At 40.7% G+C, this 14045-nt stretch overlaps 1 protein-coding gene across 1 annotated transcript in view; it reads right to left on the bottom strand.

The window, feature by feature from the left end:
- Positions 1-6938: 6938 nt before the first annotated feature.
- Cdc16 (cell division cycle 16) overlaps positions 6939-14045 on the bottom strand; it is a 29934-nt gene continuing 22827 nt past the window's right edge. Inside the window, exons 16-18 of the mRNA XM_042697181.1 lie at positions 13651-13786; positions 11391-11481; positions 6939-7940 (exon numbers count right to left, since the gene is read on the bottom strand). Of these exons, the coding sequence (XP_042553115.1) occupies positions 7681-7940; positions 11391-11481; positions 13651-13786 (487 nt within the window). The 3' untranslated portion in view covers positions 6939-7680. The remainder of the gene's footprint in view (positions 7941-11390; positions 11482-13650; positions 13787-14045) is intronic.

Here is a 14045-nt window from a genome sequence, read left to right as displayed (position 1 = left end):
TCTCAGGTGGGTAATTGGAGATGAAAGTCACCGGGACTTTCCTGCCCAAGCTGGCTTTGAACCATGATCCTCAGATCTCAGCCTCCTTAGTGGCTAGGGTTATAGGCGTGAGCTACCAGTGCCCCACCATAGGGTAGTTTTTTTTTTTTTTATTACTTTTCTGATCAATCTCCAAACCACCTTCCAGAGTGGTTGTACTGTTATATTTTCACCAAGAGTACAATAGGGTTCCTTTTAGCCCACATCCTGACTTGTAATATTCTAGGTAAATGCCTAAGAATGGTATGGCTGGATCATAGGGTAATTCCGTTTGTTTTTTGAGGAGTCTCCAAACTGCCTTCCAGAGTGGTTGTAGAAGTTCACATTCTCACCAACAATGCGGTAGCCCCAGCCCCCCTCCGCATCCCTCCCACATCCCTGCAAGTATTTGTGATCCAATTCTTGATGCTGGCAAATCTTACTAGAGCAAGATGATGATGTTTCCTTTATGGCTATGGATTGTTGACCATTTCCTCATGTGTTTTATTGGCTGTTCTTTTTCTTCTGAGTTTTTATTTAGTTTCTTTGCCCATTTATCAGTTGTGTTATTAATTCTGGAGAGGGTTAATTTCCTGAGTTCCTTGTATAATTTGGATATAATGCTCTTGTTGGATATGTAGTTGGTAAAGATCTTCCCCCAGTCTGTTGGCTATCTTTTTAGATTAGTAACTACATCCTTTGCTATGCAGAAACTTTTTAGCTTGAAGTAATTCCATTTGCCGAGTCTCTCCTATTTGCTGTGCCCCTGGAACTCTTTTCAAAAACAGTTTCTGCTTATGCTTTTAAGTTCTGTTTTTCCTACTCCATCTCGTAGTACTTTCAAAGTTTTAGGTCTAATGTTGAAGTCTCTAATCCACTTTTGAGTTTTCTGTACATGGTAACAGAGACCCAATTTTAGTTTTCTACAAATGGACATCCAGTTTTCCCAACAATTACTCAAGAGGCTCTTTTCTCAAATATGTTTTTTGCTCCCTTATCAAGTAGCAGATGACTATTTCTGCGTCTTCTAGTCTATTCCATTGGCCTTCAGACCTGTTTTTGTGCAATGTTTGTCTATAATGCCCCCTTTCCTATTTTCCTCACTTTATCCACATTCTCCCAGGATTCTTTTCATGCCAGTATTGGCACAAAATTTCTCCTGCTGGTCCTGGAGCCTGAACTCAGGTCCCGGGCTCTGGCCTTGAGCTTTTGTACCCACTTCAGCCACAGCTCCACTTCTGTCATTAAATGGAGATAGTATCTCCCACTTTCCTGCCCTAGCTAGCTTCAAACCACCATCCTCAGATCTCAGCCTCCTGAGTAGCTAAAATTATAGGAAATGAGCCATCGGTGACCATCTCAGCCTGTTTTTTTTTTTTTGTTAACTGGAAAATAGTAGTGTCTTGGATTTCCTGCCTGTACTGGCTTCAAACTGCAGTCCTCATATCTCAGCCTTCTAAGTGGCTAAGTTTACAGGCTTGAGCCACCAACACTCAGCTCCTATGAGCTCTTAAGCACAAAAGAAACTAGAAATAACTGAGGCCTTAAGAGACTCATAATCTGGAAATCCAGGCTTGATAGCTCCATCAGTGTTCATCCTTGCAGTTGAAATGTGACATTTTAAATGAGCTGAAAGAATCAAAGCCAATTCTCAAATGACCCAACAGCAGATTCTCTAAAATCTCAGAAAGGTGTCCAGTTATTGTTAGGAAGCTAGTAGAAATATCCAGTTTATATGAGCTCACTACTTCAGAGTGATCAGTTATGTACAAAAGCTCTGATTGCTTATTATCTATTTGAAAAGAAAATGGAGTTGCCAGATAAAATCTAATACATGATCGAGGACAGAGATAAGGGCAGTTGAGCCTGATAAAAACAAAACATATGTACAAAAGCTCTGATTGCTTATTATCTATTTGAAAAGAAAATGGAGTTGCCAGATAAAATCTAATACATGATCGAGGACAGAGATAAGGGCAGTTGAGCCTGATAAAAACATAAGCTAGATTTAATGGAATGTTTTAGCAGTGTTTAGACATGGGACACGTACACACCTTTTGTACATACGGTGCATACCTTCTCTTTCCAGTTTCCAACCATTACTTAAGTTGAACAATCTGAAGCAGGATTTTTTTAGTTCCAATGTTTCTAGATTGGGAAGTGGAATTCTGATACCTTTATCTCACATCCACTGAAACATTTTTGCAACAAAAGATTCCTTTATTAAATAATCAGCCAAGATATTCCCAAATTACCAAATGGAGAGAAGAATAGCGTCCCCAGTCTTTATTAGCCACACCACTGTGAAGGTATGTCACCTAGTATCTCCTGCTCTCCTTTTGGAAACCAAGTTGTTCTGTCTCTCGTTTGGGACCACCTCCACCCTCAGCTCAAGGGCATGATAGGATGCATATTTCTTGTTGAGGTAAACCAGAAAAATGCCTAGTTAGCTACCCCAATAGGCAATGTTTTAAGATATTTGTAGTTCTTCAGATTACTGCAAGGAACAGTTCTGAAAAGTGATTTCATACAAATGAATTTTAGGGGACTGGGAATGTGGCTTTAGTGGTAGCGTGGCATGAAGCCCCAGGTTCAATTCCTCACATAAACAGAAAAACCTGCAAGTGGTGCTGTGACTCAACTGGTAGGTAGTGCTAACCTTAAGCAAAAGAAACTCAGGGACAGTGCCAGGCCCTGAGTTCAAGCCCCAGGACTGGCTGGCAAACACACACACATACACACCATTAAACATAAAATTTTAGAATTCAGATGATAATTCCTTAAAACTTTAATTTCAAGATTCAGCAAATGCTCCTAATAATGCTTATGACTTCACATAAAAACTGTTAACATAGGACTGGGAAGGTGGCTCAGTGGTAGAGTGCTTGCCTTACGTGCATGAGGCCCTTGGTTTGATTCCTCAGCACCACATAAACAGAAAAAGCCGAAGTGGCACTGTGGCTCAAGTGATAGAACACTAGCCTTGAGCTAAAGAGCTGAGGGACAGTGCCTAGGCCCAGAGTTCACACCCTACAACCGGCACACAAAAAAAAGAAAAAAATCCTGTGTAATATAGATGACCTACTTTCCCACTTACTACCCAGCCTGTTCCAAATGGTTTGTATTACGTAAGCACAGAATTTTAACCTAAAGCAGTAAAGCACACAAAATGTTAGGGTGAAAACAGCACCTAAGTGGTTCTACCCTTGAGCTAGATTAGATAGCTAAAAACATGCTTGTGATAAAGCCTGTAATAACAGGTGCTCAATGAAGAAAATTGCTCAGGCAGACAATATAGAATAAGTTCATCTTAACTATTAACATTTTTTTTAGTGTAATTATTTGATTACTCTAAATAAAAGCATGTATGATGTCTGTGATCCAAAAAAGCCACTAAAATAAATAAAAGACAATCTTCAACAATGATGGCAGAAAATGAAATAAAGTGAAGAAATTGAAGCACTCTGTGTTTGATAAAGCAGTAGCAATAGTACTATTAGTGGCTCTGCACTTCATCACGTGTTAATAGTTCACAAGAAGAGGTGAGAATGATCAATGAAGCAGCTACTGATAATGGTCCAGTACACTATGAAGAGTTGTACAAATAACAGCACAGTGAAAAACACTACAAAAAAAACCTTGTTTGAAGCTGAGTGCCAGCGGCCCACGCCTATAATCCTAGCTATTCAGGAGGCTGAGATCTAAGGATCACGGTTCAAAGCCAGCCTGAGCAGAAAAGTCGGTGAGAGACTCATTTCCAATTAACCATCTGAAAACCAGAAGTGGTGCTGTGGCTCAAGTGGTAGAGTGCTTGCCTTGAGCTGAAGAGGTGAGGGACCCTCCTGCATAACAGATGTGGTTGGTTAAACTCAAAAGTATTCTTTTAAGGAACTGTCAGTATGTGGTTGGTTTGTAGACCTGCAATTGTATGTGGACTACAGACAGTAAAGAACATGTACTTTAAAGTTACACTACTACAACTATATTATCCAAGTACTTATACAGTATTTTCTGGTACTTCTGGACTTGTACTAGAAATATTTTGGTTTAAACTTTGTTTTAGCCACTTGAAATCTGCTTATTGCTCAATAATGCCTCAGATTGATTCCAAATGGCATTTTCTAACTTAAAAATTAAACACCCTTCCTTTCCCCCCCAAAACCACCTGCTTTTGTAATTTTGTTGGACAGATGTGGTTCTACAGCTCTAGTGATGGTGCAGCTGTGGTGAGCACGATACCTGCCCAACTGGTACCGACCATGCATGTTATGGTCTGACTATGAAATGTAGGTCTACCCAATGACCTTCATTGGGGGAGATAGGTAATTTAGGAGATGAAAAGTAGGTCACTAGAAATATACCTTTGAAGGTTGTGCCTGGTCCCAAGACCCTTATTCTCTGCATCCTGGCATTGCATCATATGCTCCACCAAGCCCTCCTTGCCATAATGGACTGAAACCATTAAAACAGCCAAAAGAAGTAATTTCTCAGCCAGGCACTAGTGGCTCACATCTGTAATCCTAGCTGCTCAGGAGGCTAGAGCTGAGGTCACAGTTCAAAGCCAGACCAGGCAGAAAATTCCCTATGAAACTCTTATCTCCAATTAAACCACTCTAAAACCGGAAGTGGAGCTGTGGCTCAAAGTGGCAGAGTACCAGCCTTGAGCAAAAGAGCTCAGGGACAGTATACAGGCCCTGAGTTCAAGCCCCATGACTGACCAAAACAAAATTTCTCCCTCAAGTTTTCTCTGGTAATTTGTCACAGCAACAAGAAAGCAAACTGAAACCATGTCCTGCCCTACTGGTTCCAAGGGACCATCGCACATGCAGGACTTAATTGTAACCCCCCAAGCAATGGTGGTTTTTCCAGCAATAGCTGTGAGGATATTGAGTCACACACACACACATTTTTTTTTAAGATACAGACATTTAAGGTAAGCTGGCAGGTCATAGGCTGGTCAGAGATAATATAACAGCAATTCAGTAAATACATAAAGAATATGGATTTTGCAAAAACAATCTGGAAATTAATTGGGTGACTGTAGCTCTTCACAAATAACAAAAGCAGAAATCCCTAAGGAGGGGATTTGGTATCCAGTTATTACAATAAAATATTCAAAATGACTATCTCAAAACTACAAAGCTTACAAACTGAGAAATATGGCTGGCACATACACATACACACACACACACACACACACACACACACACACACACACAATTGACACAAAATATTACTGAGGAAAGCCAGAAATTGTAATTACAAGTTTAGGTATACTTATAAGGATATGAAGCCCCGAGTCTGTGGCTCTTGCCTGTAATCCTAGCTACTAAGATGGCAGAGATCTGAAGATTGTGGTTCAAAGCCATCCCAGGCTAGAAAAGTCAGTGAGACTCTTATCTCCAATTAACCACCCCAAAAAGCCAAATGTAGAGCTGTGGCTCAAATGTAAGAGTGATACCCTTGAGCACAAAAGCTCAGAAACAGTGACCAGGCCCTAAGTTCAAGCCCAGAACTGGCATATACACATGGAAACTATGGAAACCATGGAAACCATAGACAATTCAGGGCACCAGAAGAGTGGGATATAAATAGAAATTGCTTTTCATTTTCAGTTCCTATGTTCTCTTCATCCATCACAAGTTCTGGAACTAAAAAGCATAAAAACCACAGGAGGAGTTCAGCAGCAGAATGAGAAGACAAAACAGAACCCACAAACATGAAGACAACTGAAGTTACTCAGTGTGAGAAGTAGAAATGAGGAAAAATAAAACAGATCCATGTGACACCCTTAAACTTACCAACATATACAATGCACTGATCTCAAGAGAAAGATAAGGCAGAAAAAAATATGTAAAGAAATAATGGCTGAAAACTACCCAAATATAATAAAGACATTCAAGAATCCCAACTGCAAGCAGGGTAAACAAGACGAAGAGTTCCACACTGATTTCCAGGTGTGATGGCTTACACCTGTGGTAAGGAGGCAGCTATCAAGAAGTCTGAAGGCAGCTCAAAAAAAAAAAGTGGGATACCATCTCAGCTAGATGTGGTAGTTTGTGCCTGTGTTCCCAAGTATGCAGAAACCCTAGGTCTAGGTCTAAAGCTGGTCCCAAGCAAATACGTGAGAACTTATCTGAAAAATTAAGACAAAAAAATTGATCAGGGGCATAGGATCAAGAGGTAGAGGTGCTTGCCTACTAGTATGAGGCTCTGCAAAAAAAAAAGGTCCACACTGAATAATGTTACTTAAATTTTCAAAAGACAAATCAGGAACCTTAAAATAAGAGAAGCAACAGCTCACGTGTGAAAGGATCCTCAGTAATTTGGCGCTGACTTTTCAGATGCCATGGAGGCCAGGCCAGAGCTGGCTGTCATTTAAGCGGCTGATAAAAAGAAAAAAAAAAAAATCAGGTGAGAATTCTATATTCAGTGAAATTAACCATGAATGAAAACAAAATTAGCCATTCTCAGATAAAGAGAAGAAGGTGTCCTATTCTGCAAGAATAAGAAATACTACTGGGGTGGTGGTAAGAGGTCAGCTCATTTGCAGTGCCTGCCCCATGTGGGAGATCCTGGGCTCCATTTCCAGCACTGAAAAGGGGAGGGAAAGAAATAATGCGAAAGCAACTCCTTCACATAAAACACAAGGTTACTAGGCAGAAATTCAGAGTCATATGAGGACAATGGTAAAGGTAACTGTGCAGGTAAATTTGAAAACAAGTATGCTTTTGGTTTGTACTCTTTTTTGGGGGAGGGGGAGTGAGGGTGGACGGTGAACCCTGCAGCTCAAACTCTAGGCTTGGATGCGGTCCCTTAGCTCATTTTTGCTCAAGGCCAGCATTCTACCCCTTGATCCACAGTGCCACTTCCAGCTTTTTCTGTGATGAATTGGAGATAGGCTGGCTTCAAACCTCGATCCTCAGATCTCTCTGCCTCCTGGGTAGGTAGGATTATAGGCATGAGCCACTGGTGCCCGGCTGTACTATTTTCCTGTAAGACTTAAAAGGCAAGTGATAAGACAGCAATTATAATTGTTAAGGGCAAACAATGTACACACAGGAAGTCCTCTTTGATCATGACATGTTAAAGGTAGAGGCAGGGATCTGAATAGCAGGGATCTGAATAGCAGCAGAAAGTTTTTACAATACTGAAACTAAATTGACTTAGGTTAAGGTGTTATACCCTACAAGGTAACCATCAAGAAAAACCTAAAAATGTGCAAGGAAGCATAAGAAAAAGTACCAAAAAAAGTATAATAAAAAAATCAAGTGAGACAAAAAAAAAAAGGATCTGGGGGAAAAATGGAGTTTTGTTAGCAACATACCAATGTCAATCTCTTAGCCATAACAACTTATCACTATAACAAAAGATATTAATGGAGAAACAAGGCATGTTTTCTATAAATCCAAAATTATTCCAAAATAGATACAGGTTAGGAGAGAAAAAGACATAATGGACAGTTTACCTCTTTATTCAGCTACATATAACCAAAAATCAGAACACACCTGCTGTAGATCCTGTCTCTTAAGGCAAGGCCCCTGGTCCTAAATGTGGAGATATAGTTTGGATTCACGTTAAAAAGCAGGAAATCCTTGGGATGTGGCAAGGACATGAGGAAAAACTGACACAGCACGTGAAAGCCCGGGACTAGTACCTGGGTCACGTGCTATGATCTGACATAGATGTCTCTAACATCATGTCACTTTCATTCATTTCAATTTCAAAGGTTTCTTCCAAGGAAGGTCTGGAATCTGGAGTTTTCCTGGAGTTTTCCAGTGGTGCAAGTCCTGTTTCTTCTGTAGTCTGTTTTTCTACTTCAAATTCTCTGAAATCCCACGGAGGTGAAATAATGTTTTTCAGTGTCTTCATTGTATGTACATCAAAGTCATAACACTTTAATTTGTCTTTAATGTCTGCTCCTAAAAAGAATTGAAGTAAGAAATTCCATCATTGAACTAACATTTCCATCATTATACCATTTAAATCAAACTACTTTTTTTTCTTTTTTGGTCAGTCATGGGGCTTGAACTCTGGGCCTAGGCACTGTCCCTGAGGTCCTTCAGCTCAAGTGAGTAGTCTACCACTTGAGCCACAGTGCCACTTCCAGTTTTCTAGTGGTTTATTGGAGCTAAGAGTCTCTCGGACTTTCCTGCCTTGGCTGGCTTTGAACTGCAATCCTTAGATCTCAGCCACCTGAGTAGCTAGGATTACAGACGCGAGCCACCGGCGCCTGGCCTTAAACTACTTTTAAGGTAGATAAAAGGACTCTCTACAAGAGAGAAGGAAAAGAATGCCCATTTCTTTCATTTGCTACTATTTTTGTCATTCTCCCAACCCCGTCATGGGGCTTAAACTCAGGGCCTGATGCTATCCCTGAGCATTTCTGCTTAAGGCTAGTACTCTACCACTTCAGCCACAACTCCACTTCTGGTTTTCTGGTGGTGAACGGGAGGTAAGTGTCTCATGGACTTTACTGCCTGGGCTGGCTCTGAACCACAATCCTCAGATCTCATTCTCCTGAATAGCTAGGATCACAGTGTGAGCCACCACCACCCAGCTATTTGCTACTATTTTAAAGGAAGCACATGCAGGTGTGGTTCTCAAGTGGCTTCACAGCTACCTGTTTACAAAGCCCCCTGAATACTGGATGAAGCATGTAGGCAACTTTTCCTCCCTGTCCCAAGCAAGAACCATCTGTGGAGCTGGATTCTAGTAGTTCATGCCTGTAATCCTCAGGAGGCTGAGACCTCTTACCAGCTCAAGTGGTAGAGTATGTATGAGCCATCAGCAAGGAAGACATGAGCAAGTACAAGACTCTCTATGTCTGTTTGGAATGGTACTGTTCTACTGCTCATGGAAGCCACAATACATTTCCCACATGCCAACCTTCTGGACAGGTCAGAACCAATACATTGCATCCAATGATTTCTGACATTACCTGAGAATTTCATGCAATACACCTTAGTAGGTTTGAGGTACTTATCCTTTCAGGATGAGGTACTTTTGACAGATAATGACTACAAACCTCCTGAAGGCAAAACACGCAGTGAACAATAACCTGGCAATCTGGGACCACTTCCTCAAGGACAGAGAAAAACTATTCCGCTCCAGGAGGCATTTCCAGCCCTGGCTTAGCTTCACATTTGAGCCCAACAGGTCTCCCAGAACAAATGAGGAACTTGTGATAGCTGATCTTGACAGATAATTTGGACTGGGAAGTGCCTGGCTGATTAGTAAAGCACACCTCTGGAAGTGTTTGTGAGGGGATTTAGAGAGGATTAACTAGGTAAGAACCAACTTAAGTTAGTAACACTATAGGCTGGGGGCCTAGATGGAATAAAAGGGAGAAGAAAAAAAGCCAGGAGTTCAGACATCCACTCTACTTCCTGGCCAGCACATGTAACTGCTCTGGCCCTGAGAGCCCCATGGATAATCAAAACAAATTCCAAAGAGACCAGCAGAGCACTCCCAATGACCCAAACACTACACATTGTTGTTTGAAGCCACATTTTTAGAGTTGTTATGTAAGAAGCAACTGTAATGGATAACTTTAGTAGTATGCTAAACAGTGTTTGTGAAATTGTACCCATTTATAGCCCCTTAAATCACACAGAATCTCCAGTTGTTCTACGTTAACCCAATGCTAAGTATTGTCACAAAGTATGATTCAGGCATTCTGAAGGATGTGTGGCAATTTGTCACTAGAATGCCAACTCCATTCCCAAACAAGTAAATGCTGCTGCTGAGTGCCTTTATGCTCTATAATCAGATGCCCTCTTTGTAAAGCTCCTCTTCAAGCACACGCATGCTTGCATGTACATGTGCACACATGCACTATTCCTGCGCTTAGGACCTGGGTGTTGTCTCTGAGCTCTTTTACTCAATGCTAGCACCCTACCACTTGAGCCACAGCTCCATTTCCAGCTGTTTTGGTGGTTAATTAGAGGTAAGTCTCAAGGATTTTCCTGCAAACCACAATCCTCAGAATTTAGCCTTCTGAGCTACAGAGCCAGTTGTTTTTTTGGTGCCAGTCTTGGGGTTTGAACTCTGGGCATGGGCACTATCACTGAGCTTTTTCTCAAGGCAATTGCTCTATCACTGGAGCCACAGTCCCACTTTTGTTTTGGGGGGCAGTCAATTCAAAGTAAGAATCATGGACTTTCCTGCCTGGGTTGGCTTTGAACCATGATGAGAGGATTACAAGGGTAAGCCACTGGCACCTGGCCTGGCTGAGGTACTTTGTTCCATCTTTTCTAAGCAACCTCTATGATTCGGTGTCCCAGACATGAATCCCCTGTGTCCTGAGCCACGTCTCCCTGTCAATGCCATGTCTTATAACAGAATTTTTAGTTAACGAAAGTTCTTAGTGATATTAAATATCAATTGGTCATTTTTCCCACTGAACATATTTTACATTCTTAAATCTTTGCCTACACTAGATCTCAAGATTTCATCTCAATGTGCCCTTTTGAATCTTAAGAAACTCCACAAATACATCAAATCTATTCAAACCTACCCTATTATTGTTACAAAAATAAGGGTTATATGCCACTGAAAGTAAATTCAAGGCACCTAATGTCAAGATTACTATTATTTTGTGCCACATATTACAAAATAGGAAGGCCAGAACCCTTCACTTACTAGAAAGTATCTATTTTTTGTTGGTTGTGGGGCTTGAACTCTGGGCCTGGGCGCTGTCCCTGAGCTCTTCAGCTCAAGGCAAGTGCTCTACCACTTGAGCCACAGTGCCACTTCCAGGTTTCAGGTGGTTAATTGGAGATTAGAGTCTTACAGATGTTCCTACCTGGGCTGGCTTTGAATCACAATCCTCAGATCTAAGTCTCCTGAGTAGCCAGGATGACCAATATGAGCCACTGGCGCCTGGCTTAGAAAATATCTTCAAGATTGGTTTACTATTTAAGTAGACTAACTCCTCTGTATCACAATGAGTCACACACACTCTGTTAACAGCGTTCTGTGTGCACCAAGTTCTCAACATGAAATGAGTCACTAGCTTCCATTAACACTTCCCCAACAAAGAATGCAACCTGATTCCAGGAAGGTTCTAGAAGCGTTGGCTCTTGTCCTCTATGATCCTGAGTATACCAGAATATGAAGAAGGCAGGGTTGAAAGCCCTACAATGGGAGGATCTGCCATCCTAGCACAAGTGAGTCTATAACAGATCATCAACCCAAATGAGCATCTGCCAATGACAGCTATCTGAGAAAACCCAGAACCTCTTGACATCACTGTTAGAATGTTGGAATGATAAATCTAGAATCTTGGATTAAAACTTAAGAATCTCAAACAGATATACAGTAATTGAAAATGAAGAATACAATGCCAGTAAGAGTGATTATTATCTTACCAATATAAGCTTCAGAATCACCAATGTACATTTCAATGCAATGACCAAGCATTGTAACAGAAAAGGTATCATCTCGCCTAAGACCAAGGGCCTGCCAAGAGAGATTGAGCATGATTATCAAAAACGTAGTACATTCTCTCCTCTTTAAAAATACTCCCACGCAGATTCATTTCAAAGTATTTCAGGGGATCCAGGGTGGGATGATGACAGTATTGATGGGGATACAGCTGTAAGACTGAGATTGATGAGAGGGGGTGATGGTCAAAGAGGTTCATCATACTATTCCATTGGCAAACTTGAATTCTATTCAAGAGCTTAAAATGCTGTGTTTCCACCAAGTGTATACTCTGACACTTAGTAAATTATATGATACTCAAAATATACATAGTTGAAAGATATAAGACAAGAAAACTTGCATTGTCATAGCTCAAGATACTCACAGGGACACCTTTAAGACTCTATGTACAGAGGGAAAAAGAGTGAGCAAATACAGTCATTATATTCAATGTACATTATGTAAAAACAGAAGTATGTAACGAGGTTAGGGATGGAATGAAGATGGGGAGAACAATGGAAGAAGTAATACTGATCAAGATGCACTGTACTTATCATGTGACCTGTGGAATTGAAACCTTGTTTGTACAACCACTTAAGTTTTTTAAAAGATTCCATGTAGCCTGAAAATCTCTAATTAGTCCTTGAAAATGATTTATGAGCATATCACTGATGATTTACTTTGGAACTATTATAGTACCATATTTTTTATCTTCGCAACTACATGAGTTAATTGATTCTCTGGCCCATATTTTCCCTCAAATTCTTGTATTTCTGAACCTGGAATACCTTACAACTAATCGCTTTTTATTGCTGCTGTCACCAGCCACAGCTGTGAAACAGGGTCTTCCTCCTGCATGGTTGGCCTGGTGGTCAGATGACACAAGTAGAGATATGTGAATTATGGTAATTGTCCAAAACCCTCCCTTAATAGGCTGAGAGGGGTTTCAGAGCAATGTGCAAAGCAGGAATCTACTGTTGAGAAGAGACCCAAACTCAATAATGGACATGTGACACTAAGACACTCTCTTGGGAAGACAGGAACACTGACTGTGGCTTGAAAACTGAAACCATTTATTCACTTATATTTTCTTCTGATATATTACAGTGATCCCCAGTTTAAAAAAAAAAATCTATGTCTATATAAGAGTATTTTCTCTAAGTGCAAAAAAAATTAAATGACAGAAAAGTAATTATGTTGGATTTATTTTATTTTTTTGTCAGTCATGGGGCTTGAACTCCTGGCCTGGGTGCTGTCCCTCAGCTCTTTAGCTCAAGGCCAGCGCTCTACCACTTGAGCCACAGCACCACTTCCGATTTTCTGGTGGTTTATTGGAGGTAAGAATCTATTTATAGACTTTCCTGCCCAGACTGGGTTTGAACCATGATCCTCAGGATCTCAGCCTCCTGAGTAGCTAGAATTACAGGCGTGAGCCACCAGCACCGAGCTAATTATGTTGGATTTTAACTGGTGGTATCTTTTTCTTTATGGTCCCGGTACTGGTACTGATTTGTGGTGTCTTGGCTTTGATGAAATATGTTTCAGGACTAAGGAAAGATTCTTTCCTCGTAATGAATGAAAAGATTATTCTATAAAAGTGATTTAGTAAGTTAATTCTAAGAGTCTTGAGTACAAAGACAGTTCCCAAAGGCCATCACTGGGAATGGTGGGTGTTTGTTTTATTCTGTCCGTCCTGGGGCTTTAACTCCAGGCCTGGGCGCTGTCCTTGTCCTCGTTTTGCTGGAGGCCAGTGTTCTACTACTTGAGCTACAGCACTACTTCTGGTTTTCTGGTGGTTAAATGGAGATAAGAGTCTCATAAACTTCCTGCATGGACTGGCTTTGAACTGTAATTCTCAGATCTCAGCCACCAGAGTAGTTAGGATTACAGGCATGAGCTACCAGCGCCCAGCTGGGAATGCATTTTTCTGTGCTCCCTGCCTGGACAAGATACCCAATAGAGTTGAATGACAAGTACCACTGGGTACTTGCTCATCTCACTGCATACTGACCAGTTTCATCACATTTCTTTCTAAATTGACAAATACTACATAACATGTATATACTTTTCTCTGCAAATAAAAGAATGATGTTGCCTGAAGAAGTTTAATGCTATAAAAAAAGAAAATCTTGCTTAGAAAATATCTTTTCAAAAGAAGGGCGAATATTAATCACATTCAAAACTGAGTATAAATAGAAGACATACTGTGTGGAAATAGTCCACAGCATTTTCAAAGTTGCCCATTAGGCTATGGATATATCCTATGGCAGAATAGGTGGATGCATTTTGAGGAATTAATACCAATGCTTGCCGGTGGTAATCCAACGCCTCTGCATATTTTCTGTTGAGAGAAGACAGGGTGGGGAAGGGAAATGAAGGATAGAGACAAGGGTAAGGAAAGGGGTAGAGAAAATCATTATTGGACACAATAAAAGTACTACATTTCTAGGTTTAGGGTGCATATCATCTATATAAACATGGAGGAAACTTTCTGTTAGAGTAGCAGTCTAGACTGGTAACTATTTCCATACTTATTTTATGGATGTACAACACTAAGAAATGTATTTTTCTGGTATGTACCTTCAGCCAGCTGTGGGCAC

This window comes from Dipodomys spectabilis, unplaced genomic scaffold (assembly GCF_019054845.1).
Source record: "Dipodomys spectabilis isolate Male_0828 unplaced genomic scaffold, ASM1905484v1 ptg000215l, whole genome shotgun sequence".
NCBI classification, from domain to species: Eukaryota; Metazoa; Chordata; class Mammalia; order Rodentia; family Heteromyidae; genus Dipodomys; species Dipodomys spectabilis.
Note: the sequence above shows the minus strand (reverse complement) of the source record. Positions and strands in the feature narration are given on the sequence as shown.